The sequence below is a fragment of the Podarcis muralis genome, chromosome 13, assembly GCF_964188315.1.
Source record: "Podarcis muralis chromosome 13, rPodMur119.hap1.1, whole genome shotgun sequence".
In the NCBI taxonomy this organism is placed as follows: domain Eukaryota; kingdom Metazoa; phylum Chordata; class Lepidosauria; order Squamata; family Lacertidae; genus Podarcis; species Podarcis muralis.
In genome coordinates this window covers 38,044,438-38,067,829 of record NC_135667.1, presented here as the reverse complement: position 1 = coordinate 38,067,829, position 23,392 = coordinate 38,044,438, and the positions used below count along the sequence as shown (strand labels likewise).

Genomic DNA, 23,392 nt, shown 5'->3' with positions numbered 1-23,392 from the left:
TCCAAGTGTCTCTGTTTTCCAGGGACAGTCTGGATTTACAGAAGCCGTCCCAGTTTCTGATTTGATCCCAGAATGTCCCGCTTTCCCTTAGGACGTCCCTCTTTTCCTCGGAGAAATGTTGGAGGAGGAGGTCTCTTATTTTCATCAGGGAAATGTTTGAGAGTATGTGGGGTGGGGTATCTCACAATCATGGAGGCACCAATGAAAGGCTCTGTCGAGGGCCACTGCCAGCTGGACAGCCAACCAAGCCAGGTGATGGGTTCAGTGCCCCATTGTTCTGACATTGCAGGGCTGTTCCCCCATCCTTATGAGCTTCTCAAATCCTCCTAAGTTCACACAGTTCTTTTCCCGGTTAAACTGCATTATTTCCTGCTGTTGGCCTAGTCCAAGTCTGGTACAGTGGTACCTGGGGTTAAGTACTTAATTCGTTCCAGAGGTCCGTTCTTAACCTGAAACTGTTCATAACCTGAAGCACCACTATAGCTAATGGGGCCTCCTGCTGCTGCTGTGCCGCCGGAGCACAATTTCTGTTCTCATCCTGAAGCAAAGTTCTTAACCTGAGGTACTATTTCTGGGTTAGCGGAGTCTGTAACCTGAAGCGTATGTAACCTGAAGCGTCTGTAACCCGAGGTACCACTGTACCATGATTCATTTTTAAAAGCCATAGTCTGCCATGAAAGAATGCACCTACCCTATTTTGTATCCTACTTAGAGCCAACCTTCGGATCCCGGTGCACCTTGCAGTTTAAAAGAATAAAATGGTATAATAAAAATTCATTAATCTGAAATGCAAAAAACCCAAACAAACCACAACTCCCTGGCAGCATCAATTTAATTAAATCAGACTGGACAATAAAGCAACACTTAAAACCAGTGCTTTTTTCTGGGGGGACGCATAACCCTAAACATTTTGTGTATCTAAGTTTGACCTCATTGAGGGAAGGTATTTCAATATAAGTAGGAAAATGAGAGTACCCCATAACATTATTTTTTTTTTTAAGAAAAAAAGCGCTGCTTAAAACTAGCTGTATAATACACTGGAATGTCTGGATATTATTATTATTATTATTATTATTATTGAAAAGCTCTAAGAGCAGGAGCCAGGCAGGCTTCTTTGAAGTGAGCACTCCAAATGTGAAACACCATGACTTAGAAGAACCTCCTTGTGGTCATTAGCCACCTAACCACAGATAGAGACATAGAATTGTAGAATTGGAAAGGTACACAAGGGTCATCTAGTCCAACCCCTTGCAATGCAGGAGTCTTTCACCCAACGTGGGGCTCAAACCCACAACCCTGGGATTAAGAGTCTCTTGCCCTACCAAGTGAGCTATCCAGCAGGAGATTGTAAGGTTTGGTACAGACTCAGATAGTGTGGTTAGAATATGGTTCTAAAGAGGTCCCGGGCCATTCGTTATGCATTCCCTGCCGCTGTTTTTCATTAAATCTTTCATTTATATTTTTAATTCTCTTTGAGGGGTCTGTCTTTGAGCATGTGCAGACTGGCATTCCCTTGCCACTAAATCCTCCCCCTTTTTTGTTTGCTCATTGCCTTTTTAAAAATTAAGCACATCACAAAAATTAAATAGTGTATACGGCTCACCGGCGGCGGGGGGTGGGGCACTGTTCACCCGCAGTCCTCCCAGTTTGTAAAATCGCTTTCTCTCAGAATTCGGCCATCTTTTCCAAGCCAGCCCATGTTGAAGTATTGTTATTTGTTACATTTCATCCTGGTCCTTCCCCCTAAAACCTTGGGATGGCGTATGTAATTCTCTCTTTCCCCCACTTTCCCTCCAGTTATATCCTCGCAACAGCCCTGTGACGTAGATTAGGCTGAGAGCTGAGGTAATTCAGTAAGCGTTGCGGTGGAGTAGGGACCTGAACTCAGTCCCCTGCCCCCCAATGTAAGTCTGACCATTGCACCATACTGCCCTGTCTGTGGACATCTGCCGTGACTCTGGCTTTTAGGGCCCGGCTCCTGAGAAAGGGAACACGGGTTAATAGGTAAGATGAGTGCTGGAACTTCCCTTTTCGCGAAATTAAGCATTTCTGCTCCCGCAAGCATGTCAGAATTAATTAGCTCCTTTTAAGCAGCTTTGCGTCAGAGACATGGCGGCACCAGCGCGCTTTTGGTGTTCTCCCAGGTTGTGTGACATATTCGGGGCAAAGCAGTGTGAATGTGCTTGGAGAACAGGAAGCTGGCTTCTACCGAATCAGACTGTTTGACCATCAAGCCTAATATTGTCAGCTCAGACAGGCAGCCATTCTCCCAGCTCTCTAGCAGAAAGCTTTTCCCCGCTTACCTGCTACCAGATCTTTTAAACTGGTGATGCCAGGGACTTAAACCTTTGTGCGTGCAGAGAAGGTGCTCTGCTATCGTTCCCCAAGGAGTCCTTTCATCGCTCAGGAGAACGATGGCCATTTGATTTGCAAATAGATACACCCGTTTGCTAAACGGAGGCATGAGCGCGTGGGCCAGCTTCTCAAAGAAAAACGCATGTGCGCGGACCCCGGAGCCGCGTACACGGGCACGGATTGTACCGCATCTGGGCTGGCAGACAGCTGGGTGCTTTGCGTATGTTTTCCACATGCTCCCTCTGCCCTGCCTGCATCCCCAAGCGGACTGGCAGAAGGCTTGGGCTGGCTGCGGCCTTGTTTCCAAAGGTTTCCCTAACGTGATGTGGCAGGGACCATCTGGGCGCCTGGCATTGATGGGGTCTTCCTGCTAACGCTTTGACCCGCGGCGCCAGGGGAGAGGATTTTCCGGAGTGGGTCGCTGTCCCGGCCCTTGAACTGTGGCTGCCTACACAACATGTGCATTGCTTTTACTCCTCAGAGAACCACAGTCCCTGGGATTTTTTTTGGGGGGGGGTGGTGTGCGTTAAACGTAGACTATGTAAGCAGCCTCTGCCAGCTGGTCCAATGGTGTTAACACCTTCTCGGGCCTGTCCTCACTCCCTGTCATGGACTGGCTGGATGCAGAGGAGTGGGGGCAGGAACCAGCTGGGGAAACCCCCCCCCAAGGGAACCCCCAAGGAAAGAAGGCTCAGAGCCAGGGGACTGGTGGTGGGACAACAATGAGTGGTCAGAGGGAGGAGACTGGGAGCAGGAGCAGTGTTCAAAATGAGCCAGGCGCGTTTTGTGACTGGCATGGGTCCAATTGTGACCACGTGGAGATCTCTGGAAGTCAGGTTGGTGACTAGGGAAAGCAAAATGCCACTTAGAGGAGGTTCTGAAATATTTTCCTTGAAGCCTGAATTGTGTTTTACAGTGGTACCTTGGTTCTCGAACTTAATCCGTTCCGGGAGTCTGTTCGACTCCCAAAACGGTAAAAAAACCAAGGCATAGCTACAGGAGCTTCTTGCACTCAATAGGAAGCCATGTCAGACGTCCGGCTTCCAAAAAAACATTCACAGACCAGAACACTCACTTCCGGGTTTGCAGTGTACGGGAGCCGATTTGTTTGGGAGCCAAGCCGTTCGGGAACCAAGGTACCACTGTATTCTGGATTGTTTTGTTTGATGCTTTAATGTGTTGTAAATCGCTTTCAGATTTGTTCTTTAATATATATATATGTAGAGAGAGAGAGAGAAATGAAATTAAGAATAAAAATAAGAATACAGTGGTGCCTCGCAAGACGAAATTAATTCGTTCCGCGAGTTTTGTCGTCTTACGATTTTTTTCCGTCTTGCGAAGCACGGTGTCGGGAAAGTTTTGGAAAAGCTTCAAAAATCACCAAAGTCTTTAAAAACCTCAAAAAAGGCTACCACACCGCGTTCTATGAGTTGCTCCTCGAAGTCAAGTCGCAACTGTATTAACGGTGTTAAGAAAAAGGAAACAAACTTGCAAGACGTTTCCGTCTTGCGAAGCAAGCCCATAGGGAAAATCGTCTTGCGAAGCAGCTCAAAAAACAAAAAACCCTTTCGTCTTGCGAGTTCTTTGTCTTGCGAGGTACCACTGTAAGAGGTTTCATTGCAAAAACAAAAAATGTGGCACCTAGAGGTTCCGTTGTGGCGACCATAACCTATATACCTGAATTTCTAACACTGAGGAGGTGTCAGAAACTGAAGAGGTAACAGGGTTTGGTGAGCAGGAAGAGGCTGTGGCAGAGAGCAGTCCAGAACCAGAGGCAGAAGCAGAGGCTGGAGAGGAGTCAAGAGGCAGAGTGGAGGCAGGTTGCTGAAGAAGTTGGGGGTCTCCTCCTCCTGTGGCACCCAGCTCCCTGCTCCCCTGTCTCCAAGAACCCAAAGAGGAATGAAGAGTGCGGAGTAAAGAGAGACAAGATGAAGGAGCCTCAGGTTGCTTGGAGAGAAGGAGACTTGGGCAACTGTGGGAAGGCAGTCCTCACAACTGCCACATTGGGGCAAGATCTACTCACTCTGCCTGAGCTGCTTTTTGTTTCTTTGAATAAAGAGTTAACTTCGCCAACACCTTGTGAGTTACTTCTGACCTTACACCGACACCCGCCCTGACACTCACTTCCACATGGCGAAGGGAAAGGTTTAGGGTGTCTCCTAAGCGAGGGGGCCTCTGAAGAACCCAACATTTTGGGGCGGTTTGCTTCGGAGAGATTTGGGCGCACGGATGCGCTTTCACCCCAGAGGCCTTTGGGATCTGTTCTTCCCCATCTCCTCTTCCCCGTAGCTGAGTGATTCCTTCTGGAGCTGATAAATGAAGGCTCGGGTGGCAAGGCAGGGTGTTGCAGGGTGGATGGATGAATTGAGGGAAACTGGGAGGGCGGAGATGGTGAAGATGTGTGGCAATTAGCCGTTCGACTGGGGAAAGTGCGAAAGGTGCATGTGTAGTAGCAGAAATCCTGTAGATAAGGCTGGGAGGCTAGACAGGAAGATATTATCAACAACAATAATAATTAGATTAGCTTTGGCCCAGAGGTAGCTACTTAGCTGGGCAGGAGAGCAAGAAATAAATTGAGGGAGGCAGGAAGGGGCATGGGGGGGGGACACCCCAGGTCTGTCTGATAAGGATGCCAAAAATAATTATTAATGATTTGAGACGATCCTGGGAAAACCGAGAGGGCAGGGGGTGAGATAATGAAATGGCTGAAACCTGCTAATTTGGGGTCTGCCGAGGGCAAGGCTGTTGCCAGACGTGTGCCTTTCTTTCTCCCCTCAGCCCCCGCCACCCGGTCGAAACGCTGTCATGTTTACCTGCCTTTTTGAAAAGAAATGTTCATAAATGGTGGCAGCAGTATGGAAAGAGGAACCGGGTGTGGGCCGGGTGTGTGGGCGAGGCAGGCCGAGGGCCGAGGATGAGAGGTGAGCGAGAAAGATTGAGATCACAGCGGTAAAGACTGGGGAGGAGGGGAGGCGGGGGAGCAAGGGGGGATATGCTGTACTATCATCACCCAGCCCTTGGTACTTGTTATTCTGGGCAGGAGCGGACGCTGGCGACTCCAGCAGAGATGCAGCAGAAGAAGCTGCAGCAGTATTGGTGGGGTGGGGGGAAGCTGAGGACCTGGATATCATATCCCCACCCTCATGACTCACTATTCTCCTGGAGAAAAGGAGTCTCCCGTGGTTAGCCCTGTGTTGGCGTGTTCCTTTATAGAAAAGGGACAAAGGTGGAGAAAATGAGAAAATTGGGTTTGTGTTCTCTCTCTCTCTTGCACACAAAAACCATTGTGATTTCCAACCTTCCAGTCTCTAATTAGGCCACACACACACACTGTTCCTCAGTCTGTAAAGGCAGGGAATTCTGTGATGGAATTTATATTTGGGGGAGACCCCCACGTTTTTATGCAAGAGCACAGCGGCACAGATTATCAGCAGGTGCATAATATACCCCATTCCTCGCACCTGTAGGGCGTCTCGGATTCCCTCGCCTGAATCCGCTGCATCACACCCAGGGGTGTTGATAGCGGGTGGCCTAGGGGAGAGCCAACCTCTTGTGTGTGTGTGTGTGTGTTTTAGCCCCACCTCTCTCTTCCCCACCCCCAATATTTATTTACTTATTTATTTGCGCTTTGTTTACGGGCCGGCCCACACACTGCAAAGTGCCCTGCCGATCAGGGTTCCAGGCTACCCGCCATCTTCATTGACTTTTCGGCCGTGGCTCCGATTGTGTTGATCTGTGGTTGCTGGGCATCCCGTGTGGATGGTATTGACGGGCGACAGGTGACTTGCAAGCACTGGAAGATGCGGGTGGCACTGTGGTCTAAACCACTGAGTCTCTTGGGCTTGCCGATCAGAAGGTCAGTGGTTCAAATCCCTGCGACAGGGTGAGCTCCCGTTGCTCTGTCCCAGCTCCTGCCCACCTAGCAGTTCGAAAGCACGCAAGTGCTAGTAGATAAATAGGTACCCCTGTGGTGGGGAGGTAAACGGTGTTTCTGTGTGCTTTGGTTTCCGTCACGGTATCCTGTTGTGCCAGAAGCGGTTTAGTCATGGTAGAGACATGACCCGGAAAGCTGTCTATGGTCAAACGCCGGCTCCCTCGGCCTGAAAGTGAGATGAGCGCTGCAACCCCATAGTCACCTTTGACTGGACGTAACCGTCCAGGAGTCCTTTACCTTTTCTTTTACCTGCTAGCGCTGGACAGGGCAGAAAGGGAAAATGGGTGCCTGTGAGTATGTGAGGGAGAGAAGTTGCATTAGAGGTTCGACGAGACTTTCAATTTTTAATTCTAATATGTACCTAAGCAGCAGCTCTTGCCGATAGATTGCAGGTGGGGCAGAGGTCCCACTTAACGTATAGTGAGCCCAGAAAATGCTGCCGGCACTCAATAATGTAATACAGGCTTCCCCAACCTGCGACCCTCCAGATATTTTGGCCAACAACTCCCATGATCCCTAGCTAACAGGACCAGTGGTCAGGGATGATGGGAATTGTAGTCCAAAACATCTGGAGGGCCGAAGGTTGGGGATGCCTGATGGAATAGAGTAATCTTTGACGGTGAGAACCTAAGTTGTCTTCCCCCTACCTTGGAAACTCTGCACCTGTATAAATGGATGGACTGTATCCAACCAAGTCCTACTCACAGTAAACCTGTATGGAACCCAAAAGGATCCAAGTCTACAGCTTCCATTAATTCCAGGGGGCCTGCTCTGAGCTTGACTGACGTTGGTTACAACCCTATGGCAGCCCACTCACCTTTAAAGAACATTCAAAGCACATTCTCTACCCTCAAAGGATTATGGGCACTGTCATCTGTTGAGAGTTGCTGGGAATTGTGACTCAGTGAGGGGCAAACTACAATTCCCAGAATTCTTTGAGGGACATAATGAGCTTTGAACGTGTCTTAAGGCTACAGTGTGTATGCAGCCTATATCTTGGAAGCGGGCCCCAAGTCTTGCGTGTACTTAGCCCTGATCACACTCTTGGCTTAGAGAATCTGGGCATTCATGCCTTTTAGCAACTGCCACATCTTAATTCTTCTAAAATGTTGCCGGCGTTTTTTTAGGCCCGTGAATATGCTCCAATTTATGAGCGAGAGCTGTAGGTCCCTCCCCCTCTGATCGTTTCCTTTCTCCATCCCACAAATGAGACTCGTAACACACCCACCCGCTGCCTCCTCGAGAGACAGAAAGGGAGAAAATGTGAGCGCACTTTGCTTTTCCAAGGGATCCGTGTAAAAGGTGGACTGTAGAACCATAGATTTGTAGAGTTGGAGGGGGCCACGAGGGTCAGGAATCTTTCACCCAGTGGGGGGCTCAAACCCACAACCCTGGGATCAAGAGTAATGTGCTGTACTGGCTGAGGTATATCGATGCGAGCCTCGAAAAGCACATCTAGCTGAAAGAGGAAGTGGGAAAGAATGGCACTCCTCCAACTTCTTCCTTCAGCTTGATGGAGAAAAAGGTAAGCAGCTTCCCTATCTGATTGCCAGGGGGGCAGTGAAGGGTGGGGGTGGGGCTCAGAGGCTTTGTGGGCACCAGGAGGGCACCATTGTGCCCATGGGCACCACGCAAACAGTGTTTCTTTTGTGAGAACCTTGGCATAACCAATTCCCAGCGCTAGAATTTGGATTTCTCTTACTCTGCGACTGCCCAATCCCACCAGATAGCTCTCAAGAAACCCGGGTGTCCTGGCTTCCACTATTCTTGTTTTCAGCCTGTTGGAAGAAGATGACTTGCCAGCACCAGCGGAGGAAGAAACTTAAACACGATGCTGAGTTTTAGAACATAGACCAGAGGCAATTGTACTTCATCCAGCAGAGCTTTACTGAAGGCAAATGAGCATAATGGTCACGGATCCAACACATTCAGGATTGGCACAGTCCGTGAAAAATCCAGTTGCAGCACTTACGATGAAACTTGCAATACTTATAATAAGGCCAAACCTTAACACTATAGCATACAGAACAGCAGACTAGAACAAAGAGACAGAAAGGAGAAAATAAGTGAAACTCGGGCTCCTTCTGGCCTCCCTATTATAGTCAGCATGACCTTGACAGAAAGATAACAGAACGAGTTTAAACCAGCTGTACTCAGCTTCCCAGAAGGAAATAACCCAAACAACGAAAACCTTCCTGCTTCTTTCACATAGAAACTTCTTGAACCTTCTTGTATTAAGTAGAATAGGAAAGATCTCCGCACATCAGATCAATACTTTCTGTACTAAGAAATGCAAACTGACAGAAGAAGCTGTCTTTGGGCTTACAAAAAGGATGTTTGGGTGGTGGGGGTGCTAGAGATCAATATGCTCTGTTCCAAGTGATGTGGCTGGGGGTGGTCAGGGGAAGAATGGGAGCAACAGGAGGGGGGAATGAGCCCACCCCAAATAACTAGCCCTTGTATCCATGCAGGTGCCTACGGAACTAAAGAGGGTGGCAACTGCAGCGGTGCAATTTCGCCAAGGACTCAAGACAACAGCCCTCTCCCGCCATGAAGAAGCCCCCCAGGGACAGCTGGGGATTGGGCACGCCACCCAGGCATAGCAAAGCCAGCCAGGACTACTGACCCTCTTCGCCTCTGCAGATTGTTCCCTCGTGCATCCAGCAGAGGGCGCTACCCCTCTCACCCTGCCGCTTCCCCACTTGGCGACCCATGGACCCAGCAGCTCGCCGGATGGCAGATTGGGTGCCCTGCTTCCGGCTTGCAGCTGCTTCCACGCGGACTCGGATCCCCAGGGACTTGGTATTGGCGTCTTGCTGGCATTGACCTGGACCGGTTGGCATCCTGGATCCGGCAACACGGAAGCAACCTGACAGCCACCCCCTGAACCAGTTTGCTGACCAGGTGAGAGCGCAGAGCGCCAACGTTCATTTTCCCAAAGGGCGGTTCGTGCCTCCCATCTCCTTACTTCCCTGTTCCCCCCTGTGCTGAATGTTTGATTGTAAGTTCCTCGGTGGGTAGGGACCTGCCAGTCATCTTGCGCTCTGCAAAGCAAAGAAAAAAATGTGCATAGACACCAACTGCACTTATGGGGCCAGAAGTACTGAAACAGCTGTTTTTAATCCTTAAAATTAGATCCAGTGGTGATCTAACCTTGAGGGAAAGCCCATAGGCCTATATCTGTAGGGAAATGTCTATCCTCAACGTGATGTCCATGAGCTCCACACACGGTCCTGGGATGTGGGGCAGCCATTGGCATTTACCCTCCAGTCAATCTCCCTTTCTTTCTTTCTTTCTTTCTTTCTTTCTTTCTTTCTTTGGCGATCCCTCATAGCCGAGTAAGATTGTCTTCCATAAACACAGTTTTAACAATGAGTCCGTAAGTGGCTGTGGAGGCCAATTCTGGATCCACACGTCCTTCCACAGTGGGGACATAGGTTTCTGGGCAGGAGTTGATCACGATGTGGATTTGCCAAGCGTGCCTTCCTCTTAGCACATTTCTCCCTTGCGTCCTGAGTTCGATACCTGAACCACAAAACAGCAGCGGTTGGGGAACAGGAAGTGATGTTCAGCAAATCCTATGCTTCTCCCCTTCTTTATACATTTATTTATCTGGTTTTTCAAATTAAAGTTTTGCAATCACATATCATGAAAACAAGATTCCAAATAATCTTCCCTCCTCCCTTTTGTGGGTCCTGTTTTTAGTCATTTCCTCCTGCATCTTTTATAATAATCCAAATCTTCTACATCTCCATTATATCCAAAATCCACCATTAAACTCCTTTGCTTCCTTAGCAACTGGCCATGTCCCTTTTGGAAGGGCCTAACATGCTCTCCATTTTATATGCCTTGTGGACTGTGTTTCACCTCAGTGCCCCATCTGGCTGAGGAGAGCCCAACAAGTCGAACTTACCTATAGGAAATGCCTCCCCCATACGTCTAGTGAGCGCAGGTTTGCCAAGGCTGCCTGGGAGGGACTGAGGTCTAAAAACTGATTCTGCTTTGCAAATGTGGTCCCCATGCAGACATGTTAACGTTACAAGAGAATCGAGCTCATTTCCCTGGTTAAGGCCCAGTTTGGCTCCTGGTCTCCCTTCTGCAATTCTCTGAAATGGGGAATCCCAAGCGTGGATCGGTCAGGAAACCAGAAGCCCTTCCTATAAATGCCTATTGCCCTGAAAAAAAGGTCATATTGCTTCTCCTGCTGTCTGCCCTTGTCTGCCTGCCTTTCTATTTTCTGCCTGGAATAAACAGAACACAGGCTGACTGCATTTGACGCTTCTGTCAGGGGTTACTGGAGGAGAAGCCTTTCAATCTAGACTGCTCCACATTCCCTTCACCGTATACGATGTACACCCTGGCTCAAAAGGAAAATGGGGTGTTTGCGGGAAGGGGTGAGGTTCATATGCTGCAAATCTAATTGCTCCCCCCCAATAGTTTTCCTGAGGGGACGTCACGTAGAAAATCCATTTACAGCCCACCCTTTCCTCCGGGGAACTCAAAGTTGTCACACGTGGGTCTCCCATTTTATCCTCGCAACGACCTTGTGAGGTAGGCTAGGCTGAGAAAGATTGACTCATAGCGGCTTGCCCAAGGTCACCCAGTTAGCATGGCTGAGACCCCACTGAGCTGCTTGGACCCATGTCTGCCCAGATATATTTTGACTTAATTTCATGGAGGGAAAACAGAGGGGTTAAATGGGTAGCAGAAGCAAAAGAGCAAGAATGAGATGGCAGAGAAAATTATCCCCCCACAAATTATCCCCATGGCCTTTGGCAGAAAGACATAACAACAACAACAATAACAATAACAGTTTTATTATTTATGCCTCACCCATCTGACTGGGTTGCCCCAGCCACTCTGGGCAGCTTCCAGCATATACAAAAACATAATAAAACATTAAAAACTTCCCTATACATGGAAACTGCCCTGTCACTGCTCTAACCTTTATATGGTACTGCTTTTCTGGGTAAAGTAAGTTGGCATGCCAAGTAGGCCTGTAGGAAATTGGGCAAGTTTTTTAGGTGGCGAGGACCAAAGCTGGTCTCCCCACAAGGTAACTCTAAACAGAGGCCCAGGACAGCTTATTCCAAGGCAGGCTTCCTCAACCTCGGCCCTCCAGATATTTTGAGACCACAATTCCCATCATCCCTGACCACTGGTTCTACTAGCTAGGAATCATGGGAGTTGTAGGCCAAAAAAAGATCTGGAGGGCCGAGGCTGAGGAAGCCTGTTCTAAGGGGTGACGGTTTTGTCACATCAATGGACGAGGCTTCCCTTTTCCTTTTCTGCTGGGGAAGTGAAGTTGAGGGCATGCTGAAGGCGAATGCGGAAGAGGGCAGAACCCCAATGGAGCAGATGCAGCCATTTCCAGCGGCAGCCCAGTTGCCCCCAAATAATGAGCAGACATAGGACGCATTTCTAGGAACACAGGGAGCTGGCCTTATTCCAGGCCAGACTAGTGATGTCCACTCTGACTGGCAGCCACTGTCCAAAGCCTCAAGCAGAGAATCCTTTCCCCCTACCTGCATACCTGATTTGTTTACCAGGGGACGCTGGGGAATGAACCCAGGACCTTATAGGCAGTAGCCTCTTGTGAACCCACTTCCGTGAGCATTGGGAATCAGTGTCGCGCTGAAAAGTAGCCACATTGAACTTCGGTTCTGAGGTAACCGTGGCCCCAAAGACTTGCATGACCTTGGTTGTCCCCCCTCCCTCCTTAAATATATGTTTTCTGTCCTGTCTTCAGGCATCATGTCGGGAGATTATGATGAAGACAGACACCGCAGGGCAATGGAGCTTCTTCATGTGCTGTGTTCCAACACATGCGCTGCCCAGGAACGCGAGAAGTGTCAGGAACTGACAGGCCACGTGGGTCCCATCAACTCAGGTGAGGAGCCTAGAGGAGTAGGGGAGGATATGGCCCATATCTAGGGGAAGGATCTCAACAGGAGGAAGAATCGTGGCCTAGGCACAGCCAGGAGTCCATGAAGGTGAGGGGGAAGGCACAAGAACTGTTAGGGTAATATCAGATTCTCAATGTTGATGCTGGCACTCAGGCAAATTGTGTCAGCTGGTCCACGTTTACCAACCAAATGTGAAGATGCAGTCTTGACAGGATCTGTAGGATCCTGGCAATTGTATTTTAAAACAATCAAGTTTCCAGTCCTCACTGCTTTTGCTGGAGCAAAAAAAAACCCCCACGGGTGGTGGGGTGGGGACAAATGCTTTGAATTGAGAAGTGTAAACATGTCAGCTCTTGCTGCAAAAATGCAAATTACCTCCAATTTGATTTTTAAAAATAAAATAAAATTCTGGAAGTTTTTTGTTTAAACTTTCGTTGCTGGGGTATTTATTAGGGCACGGGTTGAGCTGGCTGTCTCTTGCAAGAGTGGGATTTAATGGGAGGCAGTCTTGGCATATTTTAGCAATGGAGAAATCTGGAAGGCTGGATATACAAGAGAGACCTTTTGTTCAAGGTGCCAGCTAGTGAGCCATTTCTGTTTTCCAGGGGACTCCATTCCATTGTCTTCCATCCGTTTTCTTCCCTCAGCAGATGGCTCTGTGGCCATTGAGCATGCTCAGTCCTCAGTAGACTGTTTTGGGTCTCTCCCCCATCACCCTAATTTATTACTATCATCATTACTATTTCCACAGCTTGGGGGTTGGGTTTCCCCATAGCCCAATGATACCTCCCTCTTGTGCTTAGATTCATAGAATTGGACCATCTGGTCCAAACCCCTGTAATGCAGGAATATGCAGTTGTCCCATACTGGGATCGAACCTGCAACCTTGGCATTATCCCTACCACACTCTAGCCAACTGAGCTGCCTAAGACTCCACCCTTGGCAAGCTGAGTTTCCTAATATGTACGATTTATTCTATTCATATCTCGATTTCGAGACAAGTGGCCCCCAAAGCACCTTTTCTATTAAAACCTGCAGAAAAGGCATATTATTATTATTATTATTATTATTATTATTATTATTAAAATTTGTATAATGCTCTTCATCCGTAGATCTCAGGGCGGTTCACAATATCATTAGGGGCTATGTGGATTTGTCTGCCAGGGTGTCAGGGGCTGGACTGAGGAGGAAAGGTGGAGATTGCTGTCCCCCCCTCTTCCTGAACATTCCCAAGAAGAGGACAGTATAGATGTAGAACAGTGGTTTGCAGAAGGGGATAGTTCACAGGCTGCAGAGGGGAGAAGCTGGGGAATATTGGGAGAAGAACAGCAGGAAGAAGCAACAGCACCAGGGGAGAGACAGCTGACAGACTCAGGGTCTTTGGGAAGCATTCCTAACCCTACCCCCCCAGAACCAGGTGAGCCTTGAGAGTAGTAGAACAGAGAGCTCCAAGGCAGAAAACTCAGATTAGCCGCCACAGGGGTGACGTAGAATAGGAGAGACAGTGGGGGTGGGACTTTACTCAGAGCAACGCCACTATCTATGGGAGACTGAATTCCCTCTGTGAATACAGTTGTACCTCGGGTTACATACGCTTCAGGTTACAGACTCTGCTAACCCAGAAATAGTACCTCGGGTTAAGAACTTTGCTTCAGGATGAGAACAGAAATCGTGCTCCGGCGGCGCGGCAGCAGCGGGAGACTCCATTAGCTAAAGTGGTGCTTCAGGTTAAGAACAGTTTCAGGTTAAGGACGGACCTCCGGAACGAATTAAGTACTTAACCAGAGATACCACTGTATTGAATAAAATTACTTGGTAAAAATTATTCTTGTTTACCTGCTTTTTGGCTGCCAGTGCGGGAGGGATCAGATTCACGAGGCCTCTACTGGCAGTTGGTGACATCGCCCAGGTTCCGGGCTGTTCCGCCCTGAGTAGACGAGGCCCCAGAGGGTGCTGGAGACGGGTGCTGCATGAGGCCAGCGCTGGCTTGACAGTGTCAACCAAGTCATACAAGCGGCCCTGCCACTGACCCACAGAGCCCCCTGGCCTGCGGCCGTTGACGATAATAGTTCAGGTGTCCTGGGCAGGGTAGGGGACAGTGTCCAGCAGAGGAGAGGGGACGCGCCTGGGCCGGCGACCAAGATGCCAGGTGCCTACAGCAGCCACCTCCCTGCCGTTGACCTCCCGTCGTGGTATCTGCCCCTCCACTTTTCTCCCCTAGAGATCCTGGTCAGCCTCCTGTCAGTGATCGTGACCTTCTGTGGGATCGTGCTGCTGGGCGTCTCCCTCTTCGTCTCATGGAAGCTGTGCTGGATCCCCTGGCGGGACAAGGGCTCCTCTTCGCAGGCGCAACGCAAGGAGCACCCTCTCCATGCTCACCTCCACCATTCGCCTTTCGGGGACCTCCTGGCCGAGCGGGTGGAGCTGGGTCCCGAGATGCCCGAAAGGTCCTACCTCGATATGGATTCCTACCCTGAGGCCAATCTCAAGGTCAGCCAGACCTCCCCTGACCTCCCCGTGGAAGGCCAGACCAGCACCAAGGAAGGCACCATGCCCAACGCCCACTCCCATCAGCAAGTAGCAAGCTTGGCGCCCACGCCCAGGTGAGTTGGGAAGGTGGGAGGGTCGCCGGGGGCGGTGGGCATAAGGATGAAAGAGGGATGGACGGTTTAAGAAGTTATTGGGACTTTTCTGTGAAATTCTGTTCTTATCAAGGCAAATGGCACCAAGTCCTCAGATAAGCTTGTCGATCAGAGCAATTAAAACAGCCCCCCCCCCCCCCCCCCGTTTTCTGTATCCAGAGGAAATGGGGCCTCTCACCTCAAACCCCATAGTTGGCAAAGCACCCCACTGTTTCAAAGAAAGAAAGAAAGGTTAAGGAGCAGACCAAATTAGTGAAAAACATAGGAAAGACTGAAGCAACCTTAGACAATATCAGCAAAGACTAATGAACTTCCCTCGGGTTACAGAAGACGAACTGGCTAGAGGGAAAGGTAACAGTATGAACGCTCCAGAATGTTAATATTCTTTATGGTGGTGGGGGGAATCTAACAGCCCAAATGCTTTTGCAGTGAGCACTCCATCCACTGGGTTGACATCTGTTGTGATCACCTCAGTTGAGGGTTTCTCCGCTGGAATTCCTGGGTTCAAGTGTCATATTGATCCTTCAAGTGATTGAGTTCAATGGACTGTGACTGAACCTGGAATCCTAAGAGTCCTAGGGGGAATGTTTGCCTGTGTGTGCAAAACTCCATTTCACACCCCAGGAGAAAGTCTTGACACATGATCATCGTTCTAGTAGAGGTGAAGTGCTATTTTCCTGTTCCATCCTTCCCCCTTTTGTGTCATGTCCTCTAGTTTGTGGGCAGAGACAGCCTTGTTTTAAGTCACTGCAAGCCATTTGGGAAGACAGTTTGTAGCTGAAGAAATAAATGGTTCTCCTGTCATTGCAGGAGGTTGTTGTGGAGGAGAAATGGGCAGGGTGTGGTATTTCTGTGGAGAGCAAACACTTAATGATGAAGCAAGGACAGCTCCAGGTTTGAGGGGCCCAATGAATTGCTCTTGTATAGGCTCTCTCCGGCATTGGTTACTTGAGGATCGGGGACAGCACTCTGACTCTGGCAGCCGCCATTTTAATTCCCCATAGTGCCTGAGAGCAGGGGCAGCCCTACAGAAGCTGGGTGCCAACTCCCATCCGACTCAGCAGTATGGCCAACAGCTAGGGATGCTGGGAGTTGTAGGACGAAGGCATTATCAGTGGTGGCCCCAAGCAAGATGTGGGGATATGTATTTGAGGGGATCTGATCTGTTCGGCAGAGTTGGATACAAAATCTGGGAAAACCTCAGACTTTGGGGCTCCCTACCTTTTTAGACGCAGGTGGCACTGTGGGTTAAACCACAGAGCCTAGGACTTTCTGATCAGAAGGTTGGCGGTTCGAATCCCCGCGACGGGGTGAGCTCCCGTTGCTCGGTCCCAGCTCCTGCCAACCTAGCAGTTCGAAAGCACGTCAAAGTGCAAGTAGATAAATAGGTACCGCTCCGGCGGGAAGGTAAACGGTATTTCCCTGCGCTGCTCTGGTTCACCAGAAGCGGCTTAGTTATGCTGGGCACATGACCCGGAAGCTGTACGCCGTCTCGCTCGACCAATAAAGCGAGATGAGCGCCGCAACCCCAGAGTCGGCCACGACTGGACCTAATGGTCAGGGGTCCCTTTACCTTTACCTTTTTAGGTGGCACCAACTCTGCATATATTTGAATGGCTTGCAAAGAAGGGGCACGTTTTTTAACCTAAGCATTTGGGAATCTTTGTTCATCTTACTGATTTTCTTTTGTTTTGTGCTGTTGTTTTTAGTTGGTTTGATTGTTTCCTGTACTGTGTTTCTTATTGTTTATTACTGTGTAACCTTCCCTGGGACCTTCTGGTCCAGGGTGGGTGATGTATGCATTGAAGACATGAACCTGGGAGGCCTGGTGTGTTGAATTGTAACTGACCCCTTAACTAAGGCCCAGGCTCTTCCTTCCCTTGACCAGGAAAACACCCGAAGCAGTTGCACATTGAACAGCTATCTAAGAACACTGGGGGTTTTTTAAAGGGGAAAACCCACCTTAAATTGCCAACAGATTTGGGGCATAAATTCAACAGTCAAGGCTCAACGGGCAATGAATGGTGTGGCAAGTAGGATTCAAGTGTTGCCTCCATTGTGAACTCTTTGGAAAAGTTGTCATGTGGCACAGAAACTGTGGAACTCACTGCCACAAGAGGCGGTGATGGCCGCCAACCCGGGTAGCTTTAAAAGAGGATTAGGCAGATTCCAGTTGTGAATTCCAGTTGCTAGAAATCACAAGAGGGGAGAGTGCTCTTGTGCTCAAGTTTCGGGCTTTGCTTTCGGGCTTCCCACAGGTATCTGGCTGGCTACTGTGAGAACAGGGTGTTGGACTACAATGGGCCTCTGGCTTGATTCAGCAGGTTCTTCTCATGCTCTTATTCCTTGGCGTTGCGCCTCAACCCTAAAATGAAAATTGTAGGGACAACCCACAAGGCTGTTATGAGGACAACGAAAATAAATAGTGTTTCCAGGTGTCTGGAGTCTAGACCAGCTGCTTTTAAAATCTTTTTGGACTATCTGAGAAATTGTTAATGTCAAATGAAATCACAGGCAGGTCCAGAAATATAAGCAAAGGAACGATAAAGGAATGCGATGTAGGGTATATATTATAGAAATAAGTATTCTATTTAAGGCAGTGGATAAAAGGACTTGGAACAGAAACAGCATGGAAATAAGCATGGGGTGTCAAAATGATAAGGGAATACTGTATGAAACGCAATTGAATTTGTTAAATTGGATGAAAATCATTAAAAAAAATTATGACCAAATCAAAAAAATCTCTAAAATGAGGAGTCACTCTATCTCTCTCCTCAGATGCTTTTCTTCCCTGGCCAAGGGCAGAATTCAACTTAGTGTTGAGGAGATTCCTCCATAAGCACAAGCATTTTGAATAATAATAATAATAATAATAATAATAATAATAATATTTATACCCTGTCCATCTCACTGGGTTTCCCCAGCCACTCTGGGCGGCTCCCAGCAGAATATTAAAAACACGATAAAACATCAAACATTTAAAAACTTCCCTAAACAGGGCTGCCTTCAGATGTCTTCTAAAAGATAGTTGTTTATTTCCTTGACATCTGATGGGAGGGCGTTCCACAGGGTGGGCACCACCACCGAGAAGGCCTCTCTCCCTGGTTCCCTGTAACCTCACTTCTCGCAGTGAGGGAACCGCCAGAAGGCCCTCGGAGCTAGACCTTGGTGTCCGGGCTGAACGATGGGGGTGGAGACACTCCTTCAGGTATACTTGCTTGATGGAACAGTGTCCCCTCTCCTCACGCCTGCCTGTCGGAATTTCTCTTGACCCTCGCAGAGGTGATTTGGGGGTGTGGCAGGAGGAGGAGGGAACCTGTTATGTACTGAAGTTCTCACCCTGGGCCAGCAGGGGGATACTGTAGATAGTTTTCACTCAGGTCCACATATGCAAATAAGGGATCGAAAGTGACGTTCAGTGATTGGATAGTTACAGAAAATGGTTACTGTTGCGTTCTAGTGGAGCTCTATTTAAGCAGGCTGGCTGAACCCTTCAGTTCAGTTCTGTTCTGGCCGGTGAATAAACAAGAGCTGTTGAAGAATCGCTGTGCCGTCTGATATGTTCACCCACAACTTAACAGAACCCTATTTCACTAGTGGAAGTCTTTTCACCGGCTTCCATTTGCAGGACCCCTTAGTTGAATTTGGCCCAGAAGATTCTCCATTTGTCCAGTGAATCTGCCTGTGGTGACTAATCTATACGGTCACGCAAGCCGCTGTCCCCCCCCCCCCCCTTTCTCCCCAGGTACAATACGCTGCCGCGCCCCGTGACACAGCAGTTGAGCAGCCCGGACACCGGGGTCCACGTAGGGGAAGAGAAGGTGGAACAAGTGACTAGCATTGGGCAGATAAAGCCCGAGTTATACAAGCAGCGCTCGGGCGAGTCGGACTCCAAGAAAGGCGAGGCCGCCAGCTGTGGGCGGATCAGCTTTGCCCTGCGCTACGCCTACGGCACCGAGCAGCTGGTGGTGAGGATTCTGCGGGCCTTGGACCTGCCCGCCAAAGACGCCAACGGCTTCTCCGACCCCTACGTGAAAATGTACCTGCTGCCCGACCGCAAGAAGAAGTTCCAGACCAAGGTGCACCGCAAGACGCTGAACCCCATTTTCAACGAGACTTTTAACTTCAACGTCCCCTTTGCCGAACTGCCTTCGCGCAAGCTCCACTTCAGCATCTACGATTTCGACCGCTTCTCCCGCCACGACCTCATTGGCCAAGTGGTGCTCGACAATCTGCTGGAGATCGCCGAGAGGGACAACGACGCGCCCCTCTGGAGGGACATCATGGAGGGACATTCGGTGAGCGGGGTAATAAACCTGGGGCGGGGATGTGGGGGGTGGGCACCTCCTCAAAACGACAGCGCGTGCCCAAATCTAGCCCTCTTCAGGTGCATGATTTAAAACACAAGGGTTAAAATGAGGGGCAGCGGTGCGCATGCAAGGCACGCCCTCTGTGCCTCCCCATATTTCTGCTCCTTGGTGTAAGCTAGGGCTGGCACATATATCGTCCAAAACTGGTTTGAAGTCCATATCGTGAGAGTGGTTTCCTAGTTTCTGACCTGGCAATATATCCTGCATCAGGATGTGTGTTAGGGCTGGGTGATATATTGTCCAAAACTGGTTTGAAGTCCATAATTTTTGACCTGGCAATATGTTGCAAATAATGGTGTGTGTGTGTGCATGCGTGCGTGCTATGCAAAAAAATCACAATGCGGGAAAATCTGTGAAGCCAGCCAATGCCTCCACATAGTTCCATCCTTATTTCAGATATTGTGATACAGTACAGTGGTACCTCAGGTTACAGACGCTTCAGGTTACAGATGCTTCAGGTTACAGACTCCGCTAACCCAGAAATATTACCTCGGGTCAAGAACTTTGCTTCAGGATGAGAACAGAAATTGTGGACCAGTGGCGCAGCGGCAGCAGGAGGCCCCATTAGCTAAAGTGGTCCTTCAGGTTAAGAACTTGATTCATTCTGAAGGTCCATTCTTAACCTGAAACTGTTCTTAACCTGGAGACCACTTTAGCTAATGGGGCCTCCCGCCGCCGCTGCAGGATTTCTGTTCTCATCCTGAAGCAAAGTTCTTAACCCGAGGTACTATTTCTGGGTTAGTGGAGTCTGTAACCTGAAGCGTCTGTAACCCGAGGTACCACTGTATATCAGTATATTGCGATGTTTAGCTGGTGATACACCATTAAGTTGAAAACCAGATTATCACCCAACTCTAGTGGAAACGCACCCGGAGAGCACCAGATTTGTTCCACTGGTGCATTTGCAGTGCGCCAATCTTCCTTCTGCCTCATCCTGTGTCTTGGTAAGCAACAGTGAACCCACCTGCTGGCAAATTGCTTCCGATGATCATTAGGGCAGCTGAGACTGGAATGCAGGGCCCAAGTCCAGGGTCCCACTTAGTAATCACTCAGAACATGGCAAAAGCTGTGGCTTGCAGCAAACAGGTCTGTGGCCATCCCGCTGGGGCTGGTCGCTATTATAGCCTTCTTTCTCTCTTCCTTTTAATTTCATTAAATGTTTTATAGTTGGGGGACAGCCAGCTTGGCACACACACGATTACAGATGCTCAGTTTATTATTTTTACTTTCAAAACGTATTATCCTCTTTTCTTTTCTTTTTTTTTCTGGCGCAAAATGTCCGTGCTTATACTCTAGTGAACACATCTAGCCTGTAGCAATAATGGTGCTGTGATTGAAAATGAGTTATAAAATGTGAAACTACACATGCTGAGGGTATTTTTTCCCTTCTTTAATCAGAGTTGGCAAGCTGGGTTCTCTCTCTTTCTGTTCCTTGGAGGCGGGGGAGAAGAGAAATTTTAATTGTGTCCTTCCCAACTGAAGCGACAGAGATAATACATATGGCTCAATCCAATGCCCCTGTACGTCCATTACATTCAGGGTCCAAAATTACCAAGTTTCACCTCCAAATGTGATGTAGGAAGCATTGCCCTCAGTCTGATTTGGCTTTGCTTGACTGTAATGAGATTGACTGATTATTCATTTATTTATTTATTCATTCATTCAATTTACATAGACAAATCTGACTGGCTGCAGTACGTCATCACTCTTCCCGAGAAAGGTGAAGCTCCCTTCTCCTTATTAAGGAGAAACTGCCACCTTAAAAGAGTCTCTCCTCCTCTCTTGGCGAAGGGAGACCGGTTGATTTCATGGCAAGCAGCGAGCCAACGCTGCTAGCCCTGAAATGCCATGTGTCAGAGCTGCCCCAGGTCCCAGCTCACAGAGGACCAACGCCAGTCCGTTGTTATATTAAATAGTCTTTATTGAAGTTCAGTTTCTCATTTACAGCCACGGCGCGCAGCTCTACGTCTTAAACCCTAGACCGCCGAAGCTCCGTCTGAGTCTCCTCCCCCCAGACACCAGTTTAAGACCCTAGCCTTGCTCCACCTCTTTCTCTGCTCCCTCTTCCTCTGGGTCCGCCTGTCCGCCGGGGTTTTCCCCTTTCTAGACTCTTCTGACGCTGACTCCCCCGAGTCTTCCCCCTCCCTCCGGCGGGCTTTAGGACCTGGTTCCCAATCCGGGCTTTCTGCTGTCCCGCGCCCCTGTACATTTGAACTGGGCGCGCGCGCCCAGCCTGCCACCTTCCTTCTGACCGTTATACTGCTCCTGTCGCTGCTTGCTGGAGGAGACGCTGACTCTGACCTATGGGACTCTTCCCCCCCACTACGCTCCGGTGGGGAAGCTGGCCCTGATTTCCAGCTACTGCTCTGGGAGTCTCCGCTGGTCCCCTGCTTCTGGTGTGTCCCCCCTGGGACCCCCCTTGCCCTGGCCATCGGTGCCCCCTTCTGGGAATCTTCTGATTCACTGGAGAGGCTCATGGAATCTCTCGGGTCACTGTCATTCTGCCCTCCGCTGCCCTCAGATTCTTCCCCTTCGCTCTCCATTTCCTCTCTCCCCTGCGCCTCTGCTCCTGAGCCCCTGACACCATGTCTCTCAATGAAACAGGAATCCTGCAAAATTTCAGCATAGCCCTCGTATGACTGGCAGGCACCAGTTCGTAAGTGCAGTATTACCCGCTAATAGTATCATACATGGGGTCTACAAGAAAAGAGGCATCCCTGGTAAATTTGTGGCTGAGGCGAGTTTTTTGCTGAGCGTTTTTGGCTCACAAGCCCTGCTCTTAGCCACTGTTCAGAGCCAGTACCCAGTTCACTCTTGAGTATGGAGGACTGACGAATAAACCCCATACTCCGTAGGCTCCCCACTTCTGAAAATGTGCCTAGTACAGCGCTGCGAACCCATCCTTGCAGCTCAGCTGTTGAAAAGGAGAAGGGGTTGTCAGCTGGTTATTTATTTATTTGGGTAAAGTTTTAAGTTTCATTTCATTTGATAACGTATATAAAACAGAGAGAACAAACAAAAATTAGAAGATGAGAAACAATTTATAAAATAGGTACGTAGAATGAGTAGTTGCACACGAGTTAACAAAGTCCAAGTATAGACTATTAACGTTATCAGATCATCAAGTCTAGCTCCAGGCTTGTGACGAGTATAATCAATTTTAATGCCAGCCATTCGACACAGTCAAAAGCCTTAAAAATATCCAATGCTACTATACCAGCTTTCAGTTTATTTCTTATTATATCTATTTTATTCAGCACTCTTCCTATTAAGCTAGACACCTGTGTCTTCCTGCTACAAAGCCACATTGGTTTTTATTTATATATTTATACATAAAATTATTGTGGCCAATATTTTAGCATCTTGATTTATTAGGGAAATCGGCCTATATGATCCAGGGTCCTTCAAATCTTTTCCTGGTTTTGGAACTAAGATAATTATTGATGGTTCCCACAGTGGAGGGATCCCTCACCCTCTATTACTGAATTATATAATGCTTTTAATTTAGGAACCAATATCTTTAAAAATACCTTCTAAAATTCCGTTCCCAATTCATCTGCTCCTGGGGCTTCTCCCCCTTTTAGTTTCCCTATAGCTTCCTCGCTTTCTTTTCCTGAAATTGGCTGTTCCATAGCCTCTCTATCCCTGCTTTCTAGCTTTATCTTCCAGTGTGTCTCGATATATTCTTTCATCTTCCCCATAGAATATGTTACCTGCCGAATATAACTCTTGGTAAAACTCCTTAAATACTCTCAACTTATCTTCCATCTGATTGTGAATATTACCCGTTTTATCTTTTATTAGGCTAATTGAATTCTTTACTTTTTTTGACGGTACAGCTCTCGCCAGCAATTTGGAATTTTTATTACCATCTTCAAAAAATTATCTTTTCAAGCATATCTGTCAGGGTTGCTTCAAGATCCTAGCTCACAGAGGATCACGCTAGCCAACGGTCATTAAGTAAAAGTCTTTATTGAGTTACAGTTTCCATTCTCAAGCTGCTGCGTGCAACCCTACGTCTAGTAGCTAGATCGGCGAAGCTCCGTCTGAATCTCCGCCCCTCGTACACCAACTCAATATCCTAGCCCTGCTCCACCTTTTCCGCCTGACTGTTCTTCTCTGGGTCCCTCTGCCCCCCTGGGTCTCTTCCCTCCGGGACTCTTCGGACGCTGACCCCCCGGACTC

At 48.7% G+C, this 23,392-nt stretch overlaps 1 protein-coding gene across 5 annotated transcripts in view; it reads left to right on the top strand.

Moving 5' to 3' along the window:
* Positions 1–23,392, top strand: part of SYT3 (synaptotagmin 3) — a 65,036-nt gene that overhangs the window by 11,333 nt on the left and 30,311 nt on the right. For 4 of the 5 annotated variants that reach the window (XM_028702170.2, XM_077917424.1, XM_077917423.1 and 1 more), the window contains exons 2-5: positions 8,761–9,193; positions 12,039–12,179; positions 14,417–14,798; positions 18,583–19,135. In XM_028702170.2, coding sequence (XP_028558003.1) covers positions 12,044–12,179; positions 14,417–14,798; positions 18,583–19,135 — 1,071 coding nt within the window. In that variant the 5' untranslated portion in view covers positions 8,761–9,193; positions 12,039–12,043. Of the gene's footprint in view, positions 1–7,606; positions 7,815–8,760; positions 9,194–12,038; positions 12,180–14,416; positions 14,799–18,582; positions 19,136–23,392 lie in introns of those variants that run through there. The other variant, XM_077917422.1, reaches the window with a different exon arrangement.